Source organism: Microplitis demolitor, chromosome 8, assembly GCF_026212275.2.
Source record: "Microplitis demolitor isolate Queensland-Clemson2020A chromosome 8, iyMicDemo2.1a, whole genome shotgun sequence".
Taxonomy (NCBI): Eukaryota; Metazoa; Arthropoda; class Insecta; order Hymenoptera; family Braconidae; genus Microplitis; species Microplitis demolitor.
The window spans coordinates 376,219-403,515 of NC_068552.1; the positions used below are offsets into that span (position 1 = coordinate 376,219).

General features: G+C 25.8%; 3 protein-coding genes across 25 annotated transcripts in view; all 3 read right to left on the reverse strand.

The window, feature by feature from the left end:
- LOC103575949 (calcium/calmodulin-dependent protein kinase type II alpha chain) overlaps nucleotides 1–12,016 on the reverse strand; it is a 47,861-nt gene extending 35,845 nt beyond the window's left edge. For 5 of the 21 annotated variants that reach the window (XM_053741637.1, XM_053741638.1, XM_053741635.1 and 2 more), the window contains exons 1-2: nucleotides 10,981–12,014; nucleotides 1,716–1,810 (exon numbers count right to left, since the gene is read on the reverse strand). In XM_053741637.1, the coding sequence (XP_053597612.1) occupies nucleotides 1,716–1,810; nucleotides 10,981–11,045 (160 nt within the window). In that variant the 5' untranslated portion in view covers nucleotides 11,046–12,014. Of the gene's footprint in view, nucleotides 1–1,715; nucleotides 1,811–10,980 lie in introns of all 21 variants that reach the window. The other 16 variants (XM_014444280.2, XM_014444278.2, XM_053741642.1 and 13 more) reach the window with 7 other exon arrangements.
- Nucleotides 12,017–12,687: 671 nt separating this feature from the next.
- LOC103575957 (glutamine--fructose-6-phosphate aminotransferase [isomerizing] 2) lies at nucleotides 12,688–20,307 on the reverse strand. Of its 3 annotated transcripts, XM_014444348.2 has the most exons (14): nucleotides 19,908–20,307; nucleotides 18,459–18,566; nucleotides 17,899–17,988; nucleotides 17,688–17,831; nucleotides 17,360–17,526; nucleotides 17,151–17,292; nucleotides 16,588–16,611; nucleotides 15,578–15,598; nucleotides 14,951–15,108; nucleotides 14,641–14,880; nucleotides 14,133–14,576; nucleotides 13,904–14,059; nucleotides 13,698–13,826; nucleotides 12,688–13,566 (listed from the first exon to the last, which is right to left on the reverse strand). In XM_014444348.2, exons 1-14 carry the CDS (start codon nucleotides 19,912–19,914, stop codon nucleotides 13,321–13,323), a joined length of 2,076 nt encoding a protein of 691 aa, XP_014299834.1. In that variant the 5' UTR covers nucleotides 19,915–20,307; the 3' UTR covers nucleotides 12,688–13,320. The 3 variants fall into 3 exon arrangements, with proteins under 3 accessions (XP_014299834.1, XP_008554199.1, XP_008554207.1); XM_008555977.2 differs by lacking the exon at nucleotides 16,588–16,611; XM_008555985.2 differs by lacking the exons at nucleotides 15,578–15,598; nucleotides 16,588–16,611 and having other exon boundaries at nucleotides 12,689–13,566.
- Nucleotides 20,308–23,477: 3,170 nt separating this feature from the next.
- LOC103575980 (NAD-dependent histone deacetylase sirtuin-1) lies at nucleotides 23,478–27,066 on the reverse strand. Its single transcript, XM_014444334.2, has 4 exons — nucleotides 26,864–27,066; nucleotides 26,117–26,249; nucleotides 23,949–26,034; nucleotides 23,478–23,862 (listed from the first exon to the last, which is right to left on the reverse strand). The coding sequence occupies exons 1-4, from the start codon at nucleotides 27,009–27,011 to the stop codon at nucleotides 23,818–23,820; spliced, it is 2,412 nt and encodes an 803-aa protein (XP_014299820.1). The 5' UTR covers nucleotides 27,012–27,066; the 3' UTR covers nucleotides 23,478–23,817.
- Nucleotides 27,067–27,297: the final 231 nt, after the last annotated feature.

The following is a 27,297-nucleotide window of genomic DNA, read 5'->3' on the forward strand; positions in this document are numbered from 1 at the left end:
ATTTTCCTTCATACCAAATTCATAAAATGAAAAGTTATAAATTTTAAAAAATTAAAGTATAAATAAACTAAAAGACTGTTTGACATTTATTACACAAAATAATCATTTTTTAATGTAAATCAAGACTTTTATGAATAAAATTAACAAATAACGGACTATGCACTGTACTCTTTAAAATCTAATTTATTATAAAATTTTTTGTTTTTCAAAAAAATTTTTTTTTAATGACTCAAATTTTTTTTATGGAACAATAAAAAATATAGTTTTCCAACAAAACTGATACGATTTAAATTTTATTTTTATTAAATTCAAATAAATATAACAAATTATTTTAGTTATTATTTCGTGACGGAAATTAAAATAAAGATATTGCAAAAATTACTATGGCTATAGAAAAATTGACTATGATTATATCACAAATTACTGTAACCATCGTAAATTTTACTATGGCCCGACGTCCGCGGACAGATGGAGAAAATTTTTAAAATTGGGATCAGAGGGTCATAAAATGATTATTCAAAAAAAAATTTGATGAATATATATAACGTACAGACAAAGCCTGCAGACTCATACATATAATAATATAAATTTGTAAAATTAAATAAATAAAAAATATTTTTTAATTTTATAAATTTAAAAAAAAACATAAATTTTGGTTTTAATATTTATATTACCAATTTATCTACTTGTCATCTATTTCTAAAAACATTTAATTTTCGTTTAACCAATAAAACATGATATTCTTTAAACTTTAAAGACTATTGTTTCTTACACATAGTTGATAATTAGATTAATATAATATTATAATACGGTATTTATCGGATAAACCATTTTGCCTCGTTGATTGATCTGATTACAACGCAACTTTGGCTTCACAATTTTATATTATCTATACATTTTAAATCATATGGATCATCTCACTTTTAAAAATAGCTTTTCTATTAGATTCGACAAGTGTATACAAAAAGAAGAACAAAATAATGACATTAAATAAAATATTATAATTTTAATCTAAAATTGATTGTTTAAGTATTTTATAGTATGCCACAAACTCATCAGACGGTTAATATAGTGTTAAAGTTTCCTTTCCCGTTGCGACAACCAAACGTAATTTTTGGCAACCACACAACATTGCTTGTCCCTGTTAGACACCATACATTACAAGTACTTGAAATACCAATATCAATTTTAAATAATTATCCATGTTTTACCATCAACAACTTTTATTTTTATTTTATAATATAAAAAATTTTTGTTATTCATTTATTGTATATTCGAAAGCCAAAAGGCCAATGAAAATAGGGGCATAATAATGGTATAGCATCACAAAGTAAAAATATTAAATATTTACATTAATTATCTTTAATTAAACTAATGAGGCTAACTAATAGTTTACAACAATTATGCATATAATTATATCCGTATATGGAATAACGCACTATTATGAATGCTAAGAATATTACTATACAGATTATTGTTATAAATCTAAATAAGAGAGACGATTATGAAAGGTATAGGCCAGCTACTATGGAGTAAATAAAACGTTTAATAGGCTCAACGTAAATTTGAAATTTACTATGGTTTATCACAAATATTTAAGTAGATAATACATATGATATAATTAAATATAATGAAAAAAAGTAAGAATTAGTAATTCAGAATTTCGTAGTCATATAATAAATTATTATTATTTATTTATTTATTTGAAAACTTACCTCTTTGCGATAGTTTTTTTGTATTAATAACCTTTGCCGCAAATTCAAGTCCAGTGCTTTTTTGTACACATCGACGTACCACTGAGAATGCACCCCTTAAAAATAAAGAAATAAATAAAAATTAGCTAATTTTAAATAACAACTTTATTGATATATATTTATATTTTTATATTAAGAAATTTAAAAAATAAAAAAAAAATAGTATACAAGAAATGTCACAACTGCAAGGTAATTTACCTCAACAATAATGGATAACGTAAAAAATATTCAGAGGAATATTTCTACGTAATGTCAGTACCCAAAACTAACAAGATTTACTGCTGCTTATATTATGCTATAGACTAAAAAAAAAGTAAAACTTGCAGACTATTTCCTTAATACTCTTCCGAATGGTACATTGTGCTTTTAAATTTCAGTTGAGTTTTTGTAGAATGAAAAAGTTTTAAAAATACAAATGTGCACCACCACAAACCTACATGTATATTATACCATAAAATATGGTATAAAAAAAACTACACCTTAACGGATATATGTACACAGAATAATGAAGATACAGCCCGTATAAAAAGGAATGGACATTTGAAAGTAACTAATATTAATTAATTAACAAAGAGTAACCCTAAGCTTTTTCATCAGATTTTTCAACACCTGATTACCTGAGCAAGTATTAAAATAAAACAAAAAACATTTAATTAATTATAAATGCCAATATGTGTTACCATATAAAATAAAAGTAATATGAAACAAGTTGAGAAGAATAATGTCACTAGGGAAATTTAGTGAACGAGCTCATAACTAGTTAACAAGGAAGCTTGATAACTAGGCCACAGAAAGATGATATACTGATATACTGATATACTGAGAATGAGAGACATAAAGAAATAAAAAGGGAGAGCTTCAAAGACTATCAACTACACTACTCAACAACATTTAAATCTATCTAATAACAAACTTCAATTACTATATATAAATAAACCTTTAAAACTTGGTTGTTTTACACATGTATTCTATTTTCATATAATTCTGATTGTGATCAATAATATCTGATGCATAAATAACATTTTTTTTTTTTATGTTCTATTCTAATTATTATAAAACCTCAAGTCTAACATATTATAAATGGTTAAACATCAATTCATAGCACATATTGATCAAAGCACGTATTCTCCCTAAGCAAAAACGTCCTTCGACATCTCGACCTATTTTTTAGATTCTACATCACTGATGTGATAAAAATATATAAGAACATCAGGTCTCCCTTTTACTTTGTTTTTTCTCTTATCTTTGCATTGTTCGTTTATAGCAGGTCATATGTATATATTTACATTATTGATGTTATTCAAAATTTTTAAATACTAAATTTATTACACAAATTTTGTGAAAAATTTAAGTATGTTTTACAAATATGATTTGTAATAAAAATAAATATAATAACTCTATATGCGAAAATTTCCATTTTAGTGGATTCTAGGAGAACTTGTCGATAGAAAATGCGTTGCGTTTCGTAGGAATAACAAATAAATTAAACACAATACTACTCGATTAAACTATTCGACACGATATGTCACGATATGTCATGGGAGTCACGGGTCAACGTCCTCGAGATTTAAGTCCCCTTGACCTACGGGGGTTAAATCCTTTATCCTGTCATATGGGGGTACGATTGACGTCATAAGCCAAGCTATCCAGCAGCCTGGTTGCCTGAGATTAAATGACCATTACTGAAAAAACGCTGTTTAACAATATACACAACTCTACATGAGAAAATTAGTTACAAAGAATTCGAATAACTGCTCTGTGAACAATATTATGTTTCTACCACTTTATAAATCAAAACTAATCAAGTAATAGCGTCTATACAGACATTACATTCATCTTCTGATTATGTTTAAATAAAACAATACAACTAATTTTTTTATGAAAATTTTAATTTATCATTATTTGTATTTGTGCTATTAGATGAAGATATAAATTAAAGTATATATTTTAAGTTTAGAATTGAAAAAGATAAAAAACAATTTAATGTTTACATTTTATGAATGAAAGTAAATTCACTCTAGTCACGGAAGCCTGATTTTTTTTTATCCTTGTTTTTACTATTTATTTTATTTATTTTCATAACAATGATGATGGTAATGAAAGAGACTGAAATCTTTTGTGCCACTAATTCAAATCTTTTTTAACTTGACGCACAAATTATGTGTCATTTCTAAAAATATCAATGCAATAGATATCAGTACTTTTTTACAAGAGTTTATAATAATTTTTAAAAAATAATGTTTATTATTTTAAAAGCTATTAAGTCAAATAAGTTTAATTATTTAAGGAACGAATTAGTGAAAAAAAAAAAAACACTCTGTGCTTTTTAAATTTTTTTTCAAATATGAATTGTTTAAAACTTATTGCCACTTATATATATATATATATATATATATATATATATATATATATATATATATATATATATATATATATATATATACATAGTTATAAACCTATAAATACTAACAAGTTCTATGAGTCTTTTAACCAAACCCTTCATTGGTCAGGCTTTTTTTATAGTATCTCACTTGCACTTTAATGACTTCCAATAAGTTGACTAGTGTTGTATGAGAGAATCCCTCATAGCATATAACCAACAGAAGGTTAAATGCGAGCTATAATTAAAAAATAAATTTAAATACCAATAGAGAGCAATAGATTAAATACGTACATTATAAATAAATTCTTAAATCTTAATATATGTACATGATGATCAATAAGAAGTTGATCAATAAATACACCAGAACAAAGAAAAAAAAGCAATAAAAATTATCCACCGTTCGCACTTGTGCAAAACAATAACAATGAAAATTAATTTCCAGGCTAGATTCCTCCCTATTACCCACTTCCTGCCAAAGCTAACTCGGAAAGTGGCTTCTTTTACGGTATGCATTATATATTACACACCGCCCTTGAGAATTCTAGTACGACATTAAGAAAAGTCAAGAACTGTAAGAGACCACCAAACTATCCTCTGTACGAAAAAAACAAAAAAAAAAAAAAACAAAACAAAAAAAAACTAAAAAGCTAAGCTTTCAAAAAATAAAATAATGAAATATATATATCGGCAAGTCTTTAAAGTTCTAAGAAAGTAGGGCACTGTAATATTAAGTTTAAATAGATATATCAGATTGTTAGAGTTGTCACACGTATAGTAGTAAAGCGTTTAATAGAAAGAGAAAGCGAGTAAACGATGAGGAAGCCGCCGCGGGAGAATACGAGCAAATGACAGTCAGTGCATAAATTTCTCAAGGCAGTGGAAATTAAGCGTAGTTATGCAATCAGGGCAAAACGATAAACTTGACAAGTAAAGTTGTGAGAGAGTATATGCGGAAGAAAAGGAGACAGGGGTCAGTTATAGTCAGTTATAGTCATTGCCTTTGTTTGACTCATCTATTTCATCTACTGTTAATTTGTTAAATATATAACTTTTTGCTTTACTTCTGTTTGTTTCTGTTTCTTCGTTGACCCTGCTAGCAACCTTTTATCGCTTTTAATGCTTTTATAACCACTTTTAACTGAGTGATGCATGAGTGATTTTTTGGTCGTTCTTGCAGGGATCGATGAGTCGCGCGCACGTCTAGTCGCTTTTATCCCAGGCATCCTATACTATATAGGTACTACGCGCAAGTTAATGTAATATAAATGGGAGCAACAGAAAAGCAGAATAGAAAATATATTAACACACTTACACACAATATATAAATATATATTCACTCTAAAATTTCATCATCCAGTCAATCGATAAGGCTTTTCTTCCACCGGCTTTCCACGTGCGAATCTTTAACGTAATAGTAGTACGAATGACCTTTACGCTGTTTGGCTTAATGCCGATAAAATATAACAAAATCTATCAGTTCAGCTATAAGTATAAGTAGTTATGACACACCCACAAATTACTTTAATATTTAGTCAATAATTTACAACCAGGGAAAAAAGCTCAACAGGAATTAATGCACACGCGCTATAATATTAATATATAAATATATATATATCGCACGAATCAAAATGCCAGCAGGTTTCTAAACTATATGCATTATATAATATCGAAATTTCGTAATATTCTTAATTTCTCAAAGTAAAAACTTATAACATGTGTTTTTCATAGATTGCATGAAAATCTAGCTGCTGTATATTTGTCTTTATGGTGAAATTCTCATATAACTTTTTTTTTACCATACAATATTCTCTTATTATAGTCGAGTAAGTTCCGAAAATAGAGTTAGAGATAAAAGTTTATATTATAATAATTATCCCTTGGTGGCATCGATAGCGACCACAGTTCTAATTAGAACTTAATGATACTTGTCAAGCTTATTTTGTAGATAATGACGTTAACCGAGTTCGAATATAAGTAAAATTGGTCAATTAATTGTTACAAGTTTATAAAAATTTCAAAATGTTACACATTTATTCTTCAGGTAATCATCTGAATAAAGTTTAAAAATATAAGTACATCAGTCGCGTATTTTAAAATTCAAGACAATTAAAAATTTTTTAATTTTTTATTTGTATATTAAACCTGTTAGGCAGTGTGTAGATGATCATATAGTATGACAAAGAGCAGTACAGGGCAAAACACCACAGCGTTTCCCATGAGTAGAAGACTGAATAGGGTAGCAAAAAAGTAAATAAGGACGAAAGCAAAAGCTTTTCCTACAGAAAGGGAGTATATAATAGTATAATAATATAATAGCAGAAGAGTTAAGGAACGAGGGACAGGTGGTAAAGCAATGCTCTCTCACTATCGCAATGTACTCAATGATCTTAGCTATCGGAAAATACGACGCACAAAAAAAAAGTCTCAATAAATAGTTGATCTTAAGAACTAGCCCCAAAACTTTCCGCTGCAGACTTAAGCGACTAGAGCTCTATAAAGCTTGAAAGCATTAGTACAAATGTTTTTGAGCTTTTCGAATTGAAAATACTCGGAAGGAGCTCTGAAATATAAATGTATATTTTTTTTTTACACTAAAAAAAAAAAAAAAAAAAAAAAAAAAAAAAAAAAAAAACAAATTGTTGATGCCAAGAAAATAGAATCAGGTGAAACTTGCGATACCAACATTACTCTCCTAAACATTTATTGATTTTAATAATTTCGACAGTAATAAAAGAGATTAATCATGATGTAGATTTGAATAGATTGTAAAATTATTTTTCAAGTAATTTTTAAAATATTCAATGAATATTATATCCATAGAGATTTTTTTGGGATTAAAGTTAGATTTAGAGGATTAATATCTTCTTTTTGAGTGACAATAGCTGGATACGATTAAATCAATAGTTGTATTATAACTTATTCAAATCATATCTCTACTTAACTACCATTAACATCAATTTTTGCTTACTATTATAAAATATCATTAGTAATTATCTAGTTAATTAACATTTTACTTATTATATTAAGATATAAAAGGTCGATGGTTAACGTGACTAAATTAATAAGAAAGATATATATAATTAATGTCATGAAATTCATAGTGTTAATGGAAAAAATTAAACTAACGTGAAATTAGCTTTACGTGATTAATAGATATCTTTAATATTATAAAAACCTTTGGGATATTTCGAAGCAATCATGATATCCGACCCTTCAGAGACTGATGATCTCTATGCTACTCTCGCTGATCATAACTACTATAGTTGCCACTCCCATGGGGATGAATATAACATCGATCCAATAGCTATAGCGTAACCTTATGGGTTTTAATTTAATCGCGTGTAAAAAGATTATTGAAATGAAGAAAAAAAAAAACGAAAAAAGAAAAAACACTATCATATATCACGAAAAATTTTATCTATATTGGTGATTAATAATCATGTAATTACCAACTTCAATTCAACGAATAATAACAAAATACACGCAGACATTCTGATTTAATTATTTTGTATTATAAATATTTTCATAAATGAAAATGTTTATAACACTGTTGTTTTTATGAGCTGTTTTTTTATGAGCTTTTCAAGTTCAAATAATTTACGTTATATGCTAAAGTTTGAAAATTTAAAAATCAAAAATAATTAATGAACAAACAATTCATTAAAAAGATATTAAGAGTTTACATTGACACACACATACACATACACACATACAGATATTCGGAAATGATTCTGAAAATTGTCGGAATAGCTTCCTGACCTTAAAATGTCGGCATCTAATGAAAACTCGATTTTTAAAAATTCGGGTAAAAACAATAATTTGCCAAATTTTTGAAAATTCAAAACTTTTTTAGCGAGAAATTAAAAAAGTAAGCATTTAATTATTTTAATGGATTTATAAATTAATTAATAACAATAAAAGGTAAAGAAACAACAGTGTTACAACACATACAAATTATACAGTAAACAAACATAAAAGTGAGTATAGAGAAATCGATTCTCTGGCAAGGGAATCCCTCAAGCCACGTACTTCCGGCCTATACTCAGATCGTACTATTTTTAGCCCAATCACGCAAGGAGCGTTGTTAAATATCTTCAGGCCGTCTTTCAACTATAACTATTTGTCAACAGCAGTGGCAACTATGTATCTTTATGTGGCAATTTAGAAAAAAAAAAAATATATATATATATATATATATATTTAATAAGTTAAGTGATTAACTACTGCAGTGGTTGTTACTTTTGTCATTGTTTTCTCTCTATTAAAAATGAAAAAAGCCATTCATCAGAGTGAGATAGTTATTAACAAATTTTTTTAAATATTTAATAATATAATCTACAAAAACTGATTGAAAACAAGTTAATTACGTACCGCAATAATACTATTTTAATACCGACAATAATATATATATATATATATATATAGTCATCATGTTCCGATAATAACTTTGAGCTCGTACCCACCACCAAGTTTAGATTATTACTATGCTGAACATTTCAATTAAGAATACGGATGTAAATTGTAAATATGCAAATAGAAAAAGGTAAAAAATTATTCATAAAAATCTTTATAAAAGTTTGATAGTTTAATTTTTTTTTCTCAATTATTAAAGTGATTGTTTTTGAGATTAATTTACTAAACGAACTTTGAGATTTATATGTTTGATGTAAATCTGTTATTATTAGTTTAAAGATAAAAATTATGTAATTTTAAATTTATAAATGACATTTTAAAATTATAATATATAAATAAAATACTAGCGTATATTAGTATGAATAAATCTCATATTAAAAATTATAAGTATTTTAAATAAACGACTAGTTGTTAAATGTTTTTCATTTTATGTATATAAAAATTAAAGATTATTCGTTACTCTAATATGATATTGTAACAGAGTTTACAAGTTTAGCTCCAAGTGATAACTGGTTTATAAAAATCTACTTTATTTTTTGTTAAAATCAAGTACAAGTATTGGTTTTATAAAAAATAAAAAAATTAAGTATCTTGAAAACAAAAGTCCCCGAAAATTCCACGAAAAGAAGAGGTATCAAATTGTAAACGATTGATGAAAAAATAAATCAGGTCTAATTAAGTCTATTTTTAGGTATCAACTTTCTACAAATATATCGACACCTTAAAGCTAAATAATTTACGAGTAAATAAAACTTGTTTGCAAAAATATTATCTGGAAACCGGGTGATTAGTGTAACTCATAAATTATAAATCTGATTTAATTTAAATGGATCTGTGAAAAATTTTTAAGCGAGTATAAATCTGATTCAATAATTAGGATTTTAAGTGTATACAAAAAAAAAATTAATAATATAAAATATATGTTTAGTGAAATACAAGTTTATGAAGAATGTCGAGTAAAACAATTAGTCTTGTAATTTAATCGTTAATATAAAGTGGACATCACTATCATGTTTCTAGAGACTACAAGTAGATGAGTTTACTTGACTTTAAGGTTGAGACCTAATACGATGAAAAAGTTAATCATTGTTTACAATCAGGTTCAATGAAAAAAAAAAAAAAAAAAAAAAAAAAACTAAATAATATTTTTTTTAATCGAGATGGTAAACCTGAACTCAGAAATTTTTTTAGAACTAAGTTAATTTTTAAGGAAAATAAAATGGTATAGAATTATACTGGAGCCGGAGTATGCGACATTGTGGCAATTTTTTAGTCTTTTTGGTTTTTTTAGGAAGGAGGTGTGGTCATAGTTTTAAAGTCATCCGAGTGGAAAGCTCACTGGAATATTAAGTTGCGCTTATTCATTGCTCATTGGTATGTACCCAATAATTAACACAAATACATTAACTATAGCTATAACAAAGCTCAAAAGTAAGATAAAATGTTAATTTATATTTACATAAATTTCTATTGTTTGAAACATATTTATATATATATTTTTTTAAAATTATTTTATATTATATTCCAGTTACACAGTACTATAACCACCTGCCGTCGGTCGTCGCGCGAGCTGCTTATCGGAAGCCGGCGTATCGATTCTGCGACAGGCGACAGACGACAGGTTCCAAAGAGTGAGAGCAATGACGATATGACTGCGATGAAATAATTAAGTTTTCTCTATTTTCCGAGTTCACAGTATAGTACAAAGCTATCGTTATGATAAATATTATACAAAAAAAAGAAAAAAAAAAAAAAAAAAAGATAATAAAACAACAATGACTCGATAAAACGAGTATTGATATTATTATTATTATTATTGTTGTATTGTAAGAGAACATGGTTATAAATAAATAATGGTAAAAATAGAGAAAAGATAAATAAAAACTAAACACGGTTGGTAAGATACAAAATGCGTGTTCAAACAACATTATAAACATCATGGTTGCTTCATAAATTTTAAGTGAATGGGATCTAATCCAATTTATTAAACATATTAAATATAATGAATGTTAGTCTGGACATCTTTTGATCATCAATAATAATACTACATAATCACCATTTGTATTTTAAATTTAGAATAGATATGAACTTTTATTATTTTACCCGTTATAAATAAATAAATATTTTAAAATTAAACAACTATTGTGATTTTAAATTTATTTATAAAAAATCATAATATAAACTGCAGATGCATCTGATGAAAAGAAAACTAGTTATGGCAGTCGCGGGAAAAATTTTAAATACTTAAGCAATAACGAAAGACGAAAGACGAAAGACAGTGGTTAGTAAAAAAGGGGTGGGGTGGGGTGGGGGGAGATCGTCATATATGGGTATGTATATATGTGTGGGATGATGTACACTGTGCAGTACACGCGGTTGTAAGTTGTAATCTAATAAACATAAATCGGAGCATAATATATATATACTTACTTGCCAAGTTCCTCCTTGAGATCGTAGTTATCACTAAACCGCGTGCTAGCCACTGGGGCAGCCATATCGAATAATAATTACACCGTTTTATTTATTACACTGAAGAAACAATAGATATTATCAGAATTATCAGAATTATCAGTACCGTCACTATACTAAAGAAAAGAGTAATTTAGCCCGGTCAAATCCGATCGATAATCCGTGCGTCCTGATAGCTAGAGAGTCAAACAGTCAGATACTGTGTTCTTACCAATTTATAAATTTACGAATTTACAAACTTACAAAGATTTAAACACAGTGAGTAATTGTTTAGAAATAGTGTAAATTCCAAGCACTGTTTACCCTACTTATTGGTCGGTTAATTCACGAGTGTGCCAGTGATTATTTTAGTGTCACACCGACTAAAGACTAATAAATATTTAAGACGGTATACTGGTATACTAGTTATCCGAGCACTCTGGTGCACTCTAGTGACTTTGGTGTCTGCTCACCGCCGGCAGACTGTTGACTGACTCGCGTAGTAATTATTATTGCGTTGCCGGCTGAAACGCGCGCAGCCAACCTTCGCTGAATAACTCGAGGGGATCCCTGTCCCTGTCCCTGTCCCTGTCCCTGCTCTGATCTGCTGCTACTCCTACAGTACTGCAATCTTACTTTATTATATTATTATTATTATTATTATTATTATTATTTTTGTTTTAGTTGTTTCTTTGATACTCTAGCTCTACTAATAACACACACCACTAGCGTTTTTCCTTGTCTCTGTCGGTCGTCGTCGTCGTAGTCGTTGTCGTTAATGTTAGATGTTTAAATTTAGATACTAAACCCAAAACGGTTGAGTTGCTGCTGGTGTTGCTGTTGCTTCTTCGCTTCTACTACTGATGCCGTCTGATTTCGTACCCATCAGCGATTAATAAACAACCATTTATTTTAAATATTTAATAAATTGTCATTATTTAAATAAAGCACACGCACTTTTATTATTATAATTTTAGAATAATAAATTAAACTTTATCTGTTTTCTTTTCTTCTTTTCGTCTTTTTTTTTTTTTTTTTTTTTTTCTATAGGTTCTCACGAGTCAAAGTCTGTTCGAGCTTTGTACGGTCGATCTCTACTTATCTCTGCCCCTAGTTTTTTATAATATTTTTCTCTCTTCTTCTTGTATAAATACACAGCAGGTCTCTTTTCTACACGTTACACTGCATTTGCCGTTGCTAACGAATAAACCGCGCAGTCGCAAGCTCATGACACCCTCATACATATATATATATATATATATATTGTGTATCTAATGCGCATGTACGTGACCGCCTGACCAATATCCTGCCTTTACTACTTAATCTAATGCTTATTCTCCAATCGATCCAACACACTTCTGTTGTAAGATTTTTATTCCTCTATTAATATTAATTATTTTTTATTTATTTATTTATTCATTTATATGATTTTCGTGTGAAAACAAACAAAATTTATTCTTTTATAATTAAAAATTCTTTTGATTTATACACAGATTACTCAATACTTACAGAACATATATATTTATAACATATTTTCTTAAACTATTTACAAATAATATGTAAATTTAAAAAAAATAACAAACTGAATTATATTTTCCAAATAAACGAAAAAAATTAACAATAACAATTATTAAAATTGAAGCAAAAAGTTAATTCAAGTATAGATATCTTAATACTAAACAATTATTCATCCTTGAATATATAAGAAAACCAAAGACTTACTATAAAAAAATATATATTGTACATATTACAGGTGATTACTTTTTAAAATACAATCCAATCACCACAAAATATTCAATTTTTTAAAAATATTAACACACAATGAAAGGCATCAACTGTATAATATGTGTTAATTATATATAAAAAAATATCAATTATTTATTCAATTTTTTTTTTCTTACTAAGCGCTTTTTAATAAACAAAAGTTGTCATCTTTATAATTTTAATAAAAATATCGTCAATCAACTAATATTAATGTATTATTACTATTATTATTATTATTTAACGATCACTCACAATAATTGCACACCATGAGCACAAATTTATGAGTGCGTTTTATTTTCAGTTGAAAATATTTAAAAATTCATTATCATGATACTGTAATATTTTTAACTAATAAATGCTCGTTCCATTATATAAATTGTGTCTTTAATTTAATTGATCATCAATTTTATTACTGATGTTATCTAAGATTTTATTATTATGGCATCATTAATTTTTATTTTTTTTTTTTCTTATCACACTGTAAAAATAATTGATTCTAATTTTAATCAGAAATAAATAATTGCACTGATAATAAATTCAATTTTTAACTTTTTAGAGTTATTCTACTGTGACAGACTTTGCAAGATTTCTTGGGCAGTCAACATTACAGCCTCGAAGTACTGCGATATGGAATGATAATAATTGCATTGGAATAACCGTAAGAATACCTTGAAGACAATCAACTGTTTTTGGTATTTCTAGTACACGTGATGCAAATGATTTAGTCTCTTCATCACCGTCATGACAAATAACAATAGGTTTACCATCACGTGCTGTCACTTGTTGCAGTGCATTCATACATTTCTATTTAAAAATATTATTATTATTATTATTATTATTATTATTATTATTATTATTATTATTATTATTATTATTATTATTATTATTATTATTATTATTATTTTATAATATTTAATATTTATAATTAAACTTACATTATATACTGGATCTCTCATTACAATCATAATAATAGGCATTGAATCATCTACAAGAGCTAAAGGTCCATGTTTCAATTCACCAGCCATTATTCCTTCACTATGCATATACGTCAACTCTTTGACTTTCTGTATTGATAAAAATAAAAACATTTTCAATTGTAAAATAATATTAATTTTTTTAAAAATAAAAATAAAAATTTTACCAATGCGCCTTCCATACACGTTGCGAAATTATATCCTCTGCCCATTATAAGTAATGATTTAAATTTATATAAAGACTTGGCCAACTCTTTAACTTTATTATCAAGTGTTAATACTTCTCGAATTTGATTATCTAAATTTTTCAATCCTTCAATAATCTAAATAATTTTAATAAAATAAATTTTATTTCTTTTTTAATAAAATAAATAATATTTAAATTTAAAAAATAACCTCTAGACGCCGGGGACGCAATGAATTTCTATCTTCACTCATAACAAGTGCAAACATAACAAGAGAAATAAATTGTGATGTATAAGCTTTTGTACTGGCTACACCAATTTCCGGTCCAGCATTGATGTGAACACCACAATGAGATTCACGAGAAATACTACTACCAACTGTATTAGTTATTCCAACAATTAAAGCACCACGTCCTTTACAGTATCGTAATGCCATTAATGTATCTGCTGTTTCACCCGACTGTGAGATAAAGAAACAGACATCGTCACGAAATACTGGAGTATTTCTATCTAAAAAGTCAGAGGCCAGTTCAACCATTACTGGTAATTCTGTCAATTCTTCCAAAAGCTGTCGAGTTGCTATTGCAGAATGATAACTTGTTCCACATCCAATTAACATTAAACGACGACATCTCTTAATTTCTGGGATATAATCCTAATTTTAAATATTATTAATGATTATTAAATATTTATAATATATATATACATATAATAATTACCGTAATTCCACCAAGAGTGACTGAATTATTTTGGAAATTTAAACGACCTCTCATAGTATTAACTACAGATTCTGGTTGTTCAAATATCTCTTTTTGCATAAAATATTCATAATTTCCCTTCATAATTTGTTGAATTTCCATCTTAAGGGTTGTTATTTCACGAGCATGAGGATCATCCATGCATCGACGTAAACGATGAATGCTTAATGTACCTTCTTTAACTGCTGCAACATCGTCATCCTGTAATCATTTTTATTATAAATAAAACCATCTAATTTTAATTTTTATAATCTTAAATGAAAAAAAAAACCTCAAGAAAGATAACACGATCCGTATGCTCAATAACAGCACTCGCGTCGGATGCAAAAAAATATTCCACTTCTCTGTCTACTGATGGTTGAAATTCAGCTGTACTATCGCTTCGAGCAATTACTGGAACGTCTGCAGTACGTCCGTGTGGTCTATGATCTAATAGGTAAACTTATAGTTATTAATAATGTAATTAATATTTTATTATTTGTTAATTATTATTAATGTTATAAAATAAATAAAATTATTTATAAGTAAAACTACATTGCACTATTTTAATTAACGTTAAAAATAGTTATTTTTTTAAATAATATAGTAAATATATTAATTTTTTAAAAAAGTTTATAATTTTAAATCTTTTAAATAAAATAAAATGAATTTTAATGAGTAGTTTGTTTATTATTTTTTTAGAGTAAATAATCTTACCCATCACCTTTTATTTAAAATAGGTAGCTGATGATGACACATGACACACAGTAGATAAAAATTTCAGACGAAAACAATAAAGCCCACGTAAAAAATTATAGTTACAAGTAATAATAATAATAATAACAATAAAGCACAAGTACAATTTATTAGATTATTTCCACCATCAAGCAAGTGAAACAATTTTAATATTCAACAATACCTTGTGTTGTTGCTTCACCCTCTTCGATGTTTCGAAAGGTCATCAAAATAAAAACGAAAAAAAAAAAAAAAATATATAAAATTAATAAAATAATTTATGCAATTAAAGTTTATAAATACGATAAATTATAAAAATTGACTGCTAAACAATAATGGCTGGAAAAATTATAAAATGAGCTTAAGCTAAATAACAATTGCTAAAAGCATAATTTATATAATATTAGTTAAACACAAAAGTAAAATATTGAAAAATAACCCAAAAATTTTTCATCATTTTTAATTTTTCTCGTAGCTATTGGATTTATTTCTTAGACAAAACGTTGAATGAAAAAAAAAATTCGACTATCGACTAATTCTATAGACCAATTCTAAAATTTTTCACTGTATCTATAAATTTGAAGACATAATTTTAATCTCTTAATTATTTGTTGATGAATTGACAATGTGAATAGTTTTTGTAGCAACTGATAGCAATCTTGAATTGATTACGGAATTATTTGCTCAATTAATCTCTCATTTTGATTATAATAAATTATATTAATAGCTACATTAACTACTCAGATCAGACAAATTTATTATAAAATAATTTAAGACGAAATTTAAAATAAATTATTTTGAGTTTACAATAATTATCATAGAAACTGTTAAACTTTAATAGTTGTTACGGTAATCAATAGAATTGATCAAGGCTTAAATCTGATAAAATTTTAGTATATAATGGTCAAGTTGTTTATAAATGTTTTGAAATATTATTTTTTAAAATTATTGATAATCTATTTTACCAATTGATTAGAAACTAATTACCTTTAAGTGTTAATTAACTTACATACGCATATATTTATAGATATGACGTCCATTTAAAAATAATTATAAATTATTATCTTAAACCTATGACTTAAATTTTTTTCGACAAAATTAAAAATTATTAAAATTATTTCTGCTCATTATTATTTATAGAAAATCCAATTGCGTTAAAGGAAGTGAAAATCTGTTACTTTTAGGGGTATATACCTTTAGTCATGCGTGGAAGATCATCTGTTCAGGTAGAAGAACGAAGAATCAATCAGAAGAAGATCATGCAAAAGAATTGTAATATTGTAACATCGCTTCATAATCATTTTTTAACATTTAAAAACATATATAAGTAAATTGAATATAAATTTAACTAACTAAATCAACAAATTCTTTACTTAATTATTGAATAAAAGAAAAAAAATAGTTTTTTTTATAATGAAAATTCACATTTTTAAAAACTAAGAAAAAAGAAACAAAAAAACAAATCAGTTGGTAAAATTTTCATCAGCCTGAATAATTATATTGTATGTTAGTTACAAAAAAACAAAATAAACATTTTTAAGATAAATTACTCCCTTTTAAAGTGAATGAATCCAAAGTCTTCGAAGAAATGTATGTTGTTGTTGTTGTTGTTTTTTTTTTTTTTTTTTTTTTTTTTATATTAGATTATCACGATTTAAATTATAGAAAATGTTATTTAGTATGATATGAGTTTTTCTTGCATGCCGTTATCTACATCCTCATTGATATCAAATAAAATTAAAATTATAAAATCTCACCTTTTCCATATAAAATCGGTACGTGATCTGTAATCAAACGAGTTTTTGTCTTGATTCCAACCAACAAAGGTGATCCTCTTCTTGTTGCCACACATTCTCCAGGAAAAAATTTACTTTTGAAGCACAAAGCAAAGGCGCCCTCCTAGAAAACGAAAAAAAAAATTAATTTAATTTAATAGTTTAAATTAATGAATAAATATAACACATACCAATTGTTGAATAACTTGTTCAACAAGTTCTCTAAATGAGTAAGAAGGATGTTGAGTCCAGAGATGATGAATTAGTTTAGCAATTACTTCCGTATCTGTCTCACTCTCAAAGACATATCCTCTCTGTTGAAGAAGAGTCTTTACTTCCTTATAATTAGTCACGATACCTTGAAATTTGATAATATCCGGTAAGAGATTATTAAGCAGATTAAATTTATTTATTAAACTATTTAATCTGATAATAATAAAATTAAATTAAAAATATATTTTAAAAATAAAACTTATCAAGATTAATCTTAGATAATCAAACTTATAAATTTATATTTACCATTATGTACTACGACAAAACCATGATCTACGTCTGATCTTTGAGGGTGAGAATTAACTTCCGAGGGCGCACCATGTGTTGCCCAACGCGTATGAGCGATACCAACGTGACTTTCAGCAACGCCATTGAACTCAAGATTTGTACCTATTAATTTAAATATTTACAGACCAATTAAATCTTACTTTAAATGACTTTTTTGTAATAAACTTACGTTTAAAAATTTCGTCTTCTAGAGCTTGAACCTTTCCTTGTTTTTTTATTACAGCAATATCATGTCCGTTGGATTCATCCAGTGCTACACCTAAATATATATAAAAAAAAAAAAAAAAAAAAAAAAAAAAAAAAAAAAAAAAAATTTATAAACAGGATAAACGAGAAAACTACCTAATACAGAATATAAATAAAATTGTTTATTTTTTTATAGAAAAAGTTAGTAGTATTTTATCACAGTGTTTAAAAAACTAAAAAACAAGTTTCAGATGAGATAGCAAAAAAATTTTTACTTAAATTAGACATGAATACATAGATGCATGTTTTTTTAAATGCATTCTTTGATCAAGAATATAAATTTCTCTTTCAATTTAAAAATACAAGTTGTATCCTTTTATTCTTTTTTATTTTCTTTTACCTTGAGAATATTGTGGTATTGACTTAAAAATCCTTTCTCTTTTATTCATTATTTAAATTCTTTAATTCTGTGATATATGTCTATAGTAATGAAAAAAAAAAAAAAAAAAAAACAATATTAATAAATGATACAAAGTTAATTACCAGCAGAATCATATCCTCGGTACTCTAATCTCTTCAGTCCTCCAACAAGAAGCTTTAAAATTTCTTGCCTCGATTTCGGCGTCAAGTAATTCAAATAAGCGAAAATTCCTATAAAATTTTTTAAAATTAAGTACAATTTTATGTTTTCGTTAATCCATAAAAATAAAAATTTTATATTTAAGTTATTTAAATGATAAAAATATTTTAAAGGTTTATTATAAAATGATATTTAAAAAATAATTTATAATTTATAGTGCAGACATAAATTAATAATGTTAATAACTGTCATTCTTATAATATGTATTTCATTTTTACCTATTTTATTATATCATTTATATTCTCTAAAATTTTATATTAATTATTGAGTAAAATCAATAGAGCGTACTGAGTTATCATGCATTTATGTCTTATCGAGTGTTTTAAAAAAATGCTTTAACATTAAGTTTTAAAAAGATATATATTTTCCACCGTTATCATCAATAGTAATCCCGATGTATATTGTTTGATTGATTAAAAAAAAAAAAAAAAAAAAAAAAAAACATACTTCCGCTTGAAATTTTTTCTTAGACGATAAATTAAATTTGAAAAATTAAAAGGAAATAAACTATTTTTATTTCTTTAAAAATAAATAAGAAATGATATTTTATTATAATCGTTTTGAATGTCTCTAGTAGAGCTAAGAGCAAGTTTTAAAATTAAAAATAATATTACATACATTCACTCTTATAGAAAACAATTTAAAGGTGGAACGAGTAAATGTCAGCGACCAACTTGTAACCGATAACTTTTTTATTTAGTCAATCTTGCATCGTATATAATCGGTATTATATTATAAATCTCGCTTGTACGTGCAAGACGAGAAAACTTTCACCCGCTGGAGAAGTATGTTTCGCAATGCTTTTAAACTCGACAGATTATAATCATGTAGCTGAGAATGTAATATAAAAGTCAAAAATTAACATACATCTAAGTTTAAAACTTTATATGTTTTTTTTATGACGCAACAAAATATCTACTATTTTTTAAATAAAATTTTAAATAAAAACAATTTAAAAAAGGAGGAAAATACAAAACAAATAAATAAAAAACTGAAATTTTAAAATTATAAAAGTCGAAGTATTATTATTAAAATAAAGTATGTTTATATAGAAAAAATTTAAATAAAGCTTAATGAAATATAAATTAATAATTTTATAATTTAAAAGAATAATATTACAATATTGTATAGTTAAAAAAATAATGTTATCTACTAAAACAACTATGAAACGTCATCAATCAAATTTATTGACAACTAGATAATTTATATATGTACAAAAAAAATAAATTTAAAACCAAGTCACTTGTCGTGGTACTGTTATTGATGCGTGATAAAATTTCAAGTAATTTATAAAATAAAATAAAATAAAGTAAATATTTGTTTATTCATTGTTAAAAATATACAAAACTTACCGCACATATTTATTTGAAATTATTAACAATGGTGATTATTGTTTAAGCAAATATAATGAAAAAAAAAAATAATAAAAATATTTTTAATTATAATAATTGTTGACACTCAATGACACATTCAGCAATTCAGTAGGATGTGTGTACGAACCAGTACGACCAGATGCGAACAGCACTGAACAGCACGAGAGTCTAGAGAAGTATGCTTTCAAGTGAGAAAGTGTTTTCACAATTTATATCATACTACATGGCTACAATCAACCAATAGAATTTCACTAACTACTTCACATACTATCCTTTTTAATCCACTAAATTTTATAATTATTTAACACCAATGATAGTTGTTGTTATAAGTCATTTGACAAGTCGACAATAGGTTATTTCGTCATTTATATATATGTCATATGATTTATATTGCTCACAAATTAACATAAAATGGATATGTACTTGATTCAGTATATCCACGTTGTATTTTTATAAATGGCGCGTATTTTAAATTATATCACTCAAACTTAAATTTTGTTTCATCATTAATCTTTTAAAATATTTTATATCAATAATTAATAGTTGGGTTTTAAAAATATTTATGATATAAATTTTAAAAAATAAAAAATAAATATTTCGAGATCAATATTTTTAAGCAGTAATGAATAAAATTGCTGTTATATTTATTTATTGCTGATGAAAATATACATATTTATTGCACTTTACAACAAGTTTATGCAATACGTTAAAATTATTATTTATTTTTTTGTTAATTATATTTATAAATTTAATTTTTTACATATTATTAGCGTAAAAAGTACAAAATAACTCGGAAATTTATAATTTAATGATAAGGCATTAAATAAAAATATAACTATTTTAATCATTTTTTAAAGTTCAAGTGATTGCTTAATGGCATACTATTAGTAAGTTATAATTTATGAAAAAAAAAAAAAAAAGCTATCATTATTAATTAGTTTAACAATAAAACTCGTATATATTGTAGGCCGGTAGAATAATTTATAAATAATAAAAACTTACTATAATCAATTTAATATTGATGTTATTGTGTTAGATATTAAGTTAATTAAATTGAATTAAAAATCAATAAAGAACAAATACTTATCAATTAATCACAGGAATTATTAAATAAATAAACAGTTATGATTATTATTATTTACTAGATAATGAATTTAATTAATTTATGATTATGCATTGATACCGAAAGAAACAAAATTATTACAACTTCTGTAATAAGAAAATTTTTATATTACTCATTACATTAAATAACAAATTATAAAAAAATTGTAAATTATTTAAAGTTTAATTTTGCTGTCATAGCTCAAAAAAAAAAAAAAAAAAACAAACAAACAAACAAATATATCATCGATGATATTATTATTACAGAATAAACGTTATTGATTATTTTTTTTTTCTCTCCTTTTTTTGAGCTATTTCAACAAAATTTTAAATATTTTATTATAGAGTAAAAATAATAAATAATTACGTACAATAGATTATAATTTAAAAATGTCAGTGCTGGTAAAAAAAAGAAAAAAAAAAAGTTGGTTTGATATGACCATTAAAAATTTTCATTTTACAATAAATTATATAAACTGTTGCTGACTTAATGATCAAGTTCATCAATTAATTCAATAGTATGTAAATAAAAGGTTGTTACAATACAAAATTAAAAAATTTTTTTTCATTAGGAAAATATTTATTTAAAAAACCAACTTTTTTTTTTTTTAATTTTTTTTTATTTTTATTTTTTATTATCATTTCATGATTTTTTTTTTATAACGTGTACTTATTGTATAAATCTTTATAACAAATATAAATATGTGCTTTTTGTACAAAGCAAAAATAATTAATAATCTAATAGTATAAAAAAAAACTTTTAAATTAATTAAATCAATTATTTTACGTCTGCACCAAGTTAATAATTTAATTTAATTTATAATTATTTGTTTAATAAATTATTGACATTGCATTACGAGTATATCAATGTATATTTTTTTATTTATAGTAATAATTTTATGGAAATATTAAAACAAATTTGTTAACTTTGTGCACTCTACAAAAGTCTATTTAGTTTTTCAATTTTTTTTTTTTTTAATTTATTATTATTATTATTTATCCTAATAATATCGCATTCTTATCGTTTATATCTTTTTTGTTTTTTTTTTTTTTTAAATATTTTTTTAATTACTAATTTTCTCTTTTGAATACATGTTATGTATTTTTTAAATTTATCTAAATCGAACTATTGTAGTAGATTGTTTGTTTTTAATAAACGTTCACACAACCATATTAGTTCGTACGGATAAACTACTACCAAACCAAAAAAATGAATTTTTATTATTTATAAATAATTTATAAAGATGCATTCTTTTCTTTTACATAATCATATTAAATCTAATACCTTCCCATCATATAAAAATAACACGCAATGCAAAGTTATCCAGCATTGCTTTGTACATTCTCCTGTGCTCCAATATAAACTGAGATAGATGATACCAATTAATTATATTTTAAGTCAATCAATTATTTTAAATCATTTTCGTTTTACATATAAGCCTCATTGTGTATTTTTACACATTCATTTTTTAAATAACTTGTGTTGATTATAAAATATTGACAAAGATAATTTATATTTATAAGTATTTTGTCCTTTTTTTTTTTTGTTTTTGTTTGTTTTTTTTTTATTTTATTATTATTTTTTTTTTTATCTATCATATTAATTTATAATTTTTTTTTAATATTTTAAATAATAGTGGAATTGAGATCGAAAAATTCGGCGGAAGATCGGTTGATTGAATTTATATATTTTTTTTAATTTTTCTAATGTACAAATTGATTTTCTTTATAATTATTTATCATTGCAAATTAAAAAACAACTTTGAATAGATTATAATTCCATAAAATGACTTTGAAAGCATTAAAATTTATTAACTTATAGATAGCGTTTTTTTAGTGATTAATATATTAAAAAATTTATATTTAAATCATGATAAATAATTAATTTAAATAAGTAGTGTCAATAATAAGTATATTATAAAATACATTAATTCAAATTCAAAATAGTAATTGAATAATAAAAACTTTAAATAATTTCAACCGATCAGACGCCACGACAGATATTTTTTCTGTCAATATTTACATTCATTCAACTAAAATTTTCATAAAAATTATCCATATCTTATTAAATATACTTATGAATAGTCGAATAAAGAATTATTACAAAATTTTTATGTACAAGAATATGGATAAATGAATAGTGAGCGATTATTAGTATTATTAGCTATTTTTTTTTGTTTATATATATATATATATATATATATATATATAAACTCACTTCTCACATCCAACGATAAAATATTTCTTATTAGTTATTTCCTTTTTCCTTTGATCTATAAATCCTGAATATTTAATCAGGTATATTATAATTTATTTTGAAATAGAAACAAAGTGAAATGGTATACATATTATTCATTGGAAGACATCACATAAAAGAAAAGTTTTTAAAGTTTCTTATGATAATAATATTATTATTGATTTTAAAATATTTTCATTATGACCGCTGACCAAGAATATAAAATTTGACTAAATGAATAACTAAATTACTTGTGAAAAAAACAAGTTTTTTAAATAGAAAAAAAACTTACCAATAATGAGCAAACATCTGACCAATAAACAAATAATTGAAGCTACAATTAATATAATTAATGTCTTCCAAACTCTGTCTTTTATGTTAATTGGTAGAATTTAATCTGCAATACCTTTTCACGAGCTTCAAATGGTTTAATTGCACAATTTTGTAACCTTTAGTTACTTAATGTCATTGTCATCATTATCAATTTCTTCAGGATAATTTTATAAATGATAATTATAATGTACTAAAGTTTTTAATAAACTATAATTTTTTTCATGTTGTATTATATTCTGTTGCTGGGCGTATCATTGTTGACATCTGTAAAATAATAATAAAAAAAAAAAAAAAACGTTTAAATATATATTTTTATAAAATTTTAAAAAATAAAAAAATAAATAATTTACCGATGGTGATCTTGATGACGATGATGATAATTGCTCATAGTCATCTGGTTCAATATAAATTTCAGCTCCAGTGAAAATGTATTTTCCCGGCGAAACTTGATAATATGTATTTTCTGGTAGTCGGCTGGCTAAACTTTCTTTGACTTCAGGCTGCCAGCAGTGTCTTTGCAAGTTATGTCTCTTTGAGTCTCCCTGTTCGATTGTACTTTTATCGTCGGAACTGTCAACGCTATTACAACTATCACCTAATCCTGAATCAATTGCAGAATCAATTGAAATATGTCGGGACTTTCCATTTGATTTATCAGAATCTAATAATTCTTCGGAATCATTTGAAGAATCAACATCTACAGGTGTATTAGAATTATTAGATTGAGTTAAATCATCTAAAGTGGATATTGAATTTTTTAGTGTTGAATCATCTATTATTCTTGGTACTACATGACACTCTTCAAGATTATAAATATGACCATTATTTTCAGAAGTTGATTCTACTGAAATAACTCGATTATATCGTGATGTTGTATAATTAATATCTTGAGAATCATCTAAAGATCTTGATATTGATCCAGAAGATCCTGAAGATCCAGAAGATGATGGTGGTGAGGCTCTTACTTCCAAATTTATTCTTTTAGGACTACTTTCTAAACTGGAATCGCCTAATGGCCTTTTGGGACTTTCGCCAAGTAATGCAAAACTTTCTTCAGTAGCTTCCATATGACCCGCGTGAAATGGTGATATACAAATATCTGTATTTTCTAGTCTCTTCGGAGTGGTATTTGAATTAATCATTAAACTGTCTTGACTTTCTGTCGACACATTGTGATGATATGTCTTTAAAACAACCTCTGTACTATCTTGTGACAATTCTTGATTAATTGTTGAATCTTGACTACGTTCCCATGAATCATCGGTAATAAATCTTGGTGGTAATAAATGAGGTGTTTCTTCTAAAATATCTTTTTTCCAACATATTTCACTAAACTCTTCACCAATTAAATGACATAACTGATTTATTATAATATCTCCATCTCCAAGAAGTTCAATGTCAAATTTTAAATGTGGTAAAGATTCACGATTTATTAGGATTTGTGGAACGTATGACGGAATAGAGGACGGAATTAATGCAACTGGTCTAACTTTTAAAGATGATCCAATTACAATTAAAAGATCGCATTCATCTTTATCATTAGCAATTGCATCGTGAAAAGCATCCGGTAAACCTTCACCAAAAAATACAATATCTGGTTTCATTATTCCTTGAGAGACAAAATTAGCATAATTATCATTTGTGTTGGTACTTGAAAGTGATGGTAAAGAATTAGTATAACACTTTGGACATAATGGAATTCTTTGGGCAAAAATATCTTCTCTGATATCTTCAGCAGTAACTTGATATTTGCATTTAGTACACGAGGCTGTAGCAAAAGATCCATGACATTCAATAACATTTTCAATTCCAGCAACTTGTTCCAATGTATCAATATTTTGTGAATAATTTCTTAATAATTTATTTTTTTTATCAAGCATTTTTATAAATCTATGACATGGACTTGGTTTAAATTGTCCTGGATATATTTCACGGGCAAATTTGAAAAATGGTCGTGGATCTTGACCAAAATAATTAATATCAAACATTGCTTGTGGATCTGGTAAATCGGGAAAATCCTGAGCAAGTCTTGAATAAATTCCATCTCTACTTCGAAAATCTGGAATTCCACAACTCACGCTCACACCAGCACCAGTTAATACAATTATTTTTTTACTATTTTTAATTAATCTTACAACATCTGCTAATGTATTAATATGCTCAAGTTTATGTCTTCTTGGTGGATCTGACATAATATTTAATACAAGTTTCCATAATGTAATATCATCAACTTGTTCTGGAATTTGTGTAGGATCCATTAATAAATGCTGAAGTAATTCACGTGGATTAGCCCCAGTAATCATTTGTTTTTGCACCCATGAAGATGCATTTCGCCATAAATGACCCGAGTCTTCAGAGAGTTCAGATAATCCAGACAAATCTGACAAATTCGAAACAGTTGATGATACTTCATCTTTTTCATCTGCTGTATCGAGTCTAAAATTTTAATTGATTATCCATTAATAAATAAATAAATTTTTTTTAAAAATTAACAGATATAAAATATATTTAAACATACGGGCATCCAGTATCGTCACTCGTCGAATCGGTCCTAGACGGTGTTGACGATAAGTGCATTAAATCTGGGGTGGTAGACATTGATTTTGATCCGTCACTCAACTCAGTAAATCCACTATCTCCACTAAGTGGTTCTAAATTATTAAAAAAAAATAATTTCAAGTGTTAAAAATTTTATAAAAAAAAAATAAAAATATTTTTTACATAAACTTTTTCTTATTATCCATTTCACATATAATTCAATATAATCAATTAATTAATTATGATATAACATAAAACCGTGTGACAGTGAAATTCGCGCTTTAATAAATGTCATAACAAGTATTTTTTTTTTTTTTCTTTTTTTTTAAATATTTTATCTTTCGAAATTTAGCGACATCTAGAAGAGTCAAGACAAACGTAAATTGACTTTCTCTGCTACTGACCCTTATAATTCCCGCGTTAAAATTTTCAACTAGATATAATTTAATAAAAAGTCCATTTTTATATCAATATAATTTAATAAATAAATAAAAAAAAAAATATAGTTAAGAATATTTTAGGTATAAATGGAGACAAAACTACAAGGATAATTATTAAATGATGTTAAAATTACGACGCATTAAGTGAGCAACAATGGCGGTTTTCCCCTCTTTTAGAGAGATCCTAAAGGAAAGACGCGTCACGTAATGGGCGTATACCGTTTTTGACGCCATCTTGAAATATTAATAATTATTAATAAAAATAATGTACAATAATTAATAAATACCTTCTAAATCACTACTAGACGATTGACGAGGTTGTTTTGATTCGGAAAAATCAAGATCTAAGGGCTCAGAAACTCTGTAAACTTGACCCTCGATTTTCCGACGCTTCACCGAGGACGAATATTCTGGCAGCTCCGAACCAGACGCCATTTTCGACAGCAATGCAATTTAGAACTTGTAGTTCTAATGACGGCCGCTCGTCGGCTTGTCTCTCCAAGAAGTCGCCGACAGCAGCCGACAGGGCCGAGAGGGCCGAGAGTTACCCCACTCTGCATATTTATCTACCAATCAAATTCTCCCGCTATTTCTCCCCTTAATCCTTAATCTCAATATTCTCATTCTCAATTCTCAATATACCATCTAATCACTCACTACATCTGTTGGATCTATCGTAGGTACATTTGATGTTGTCATTTTATTAATTTTAATACCATCA

What these genes read in the sequence shown, in the direction of transcription:
- LOC103575980 (XM_014444334.2), bottom strand. Translation starts at nt 27,011, where the DNA reads ATGGCGTCTGGTTCGGAGCTGCCAGAATATTCGTCCTCGGTGAAGCGT. An exon ending in AGTGACGATACTGGATGCCC is followed by an intron (nt 26,035 to 26,116) that starts GTATGTTTAAAT and finishes TTAAAATTTTAG; the next exon opens with ACTCGATACAGCAGATGAAA. An exon ending in CGTCATCAAGATCACCATCG is followed by an intron (nt 23,863 to 23,948) that starts GTAAATTATTTA and finishes ATTATTTTACAG; the next exon opens with ATGTCAACAATGATACGCCC.
- LOC103575957 (XM_014444348.2), bottom strand. An exon ending in TTTTGTCGTAGTACATAATG is followed by an intron (nt 17,527 to 17,687) that starts GTAAATATAAAT and finishes TCAAATTTCAAG; the next exon opens with GTATCGTGACTAATTATAAG. An exon ending in TGCGTCCCCGGCGTCTAGAG is followed by an intron (nt 14,060 to 14,132) that starts GTTATTTTTTAA and finishes AAAATTATTTAG; the next exon opens with ATTATTGAAGGATTGAAAAA.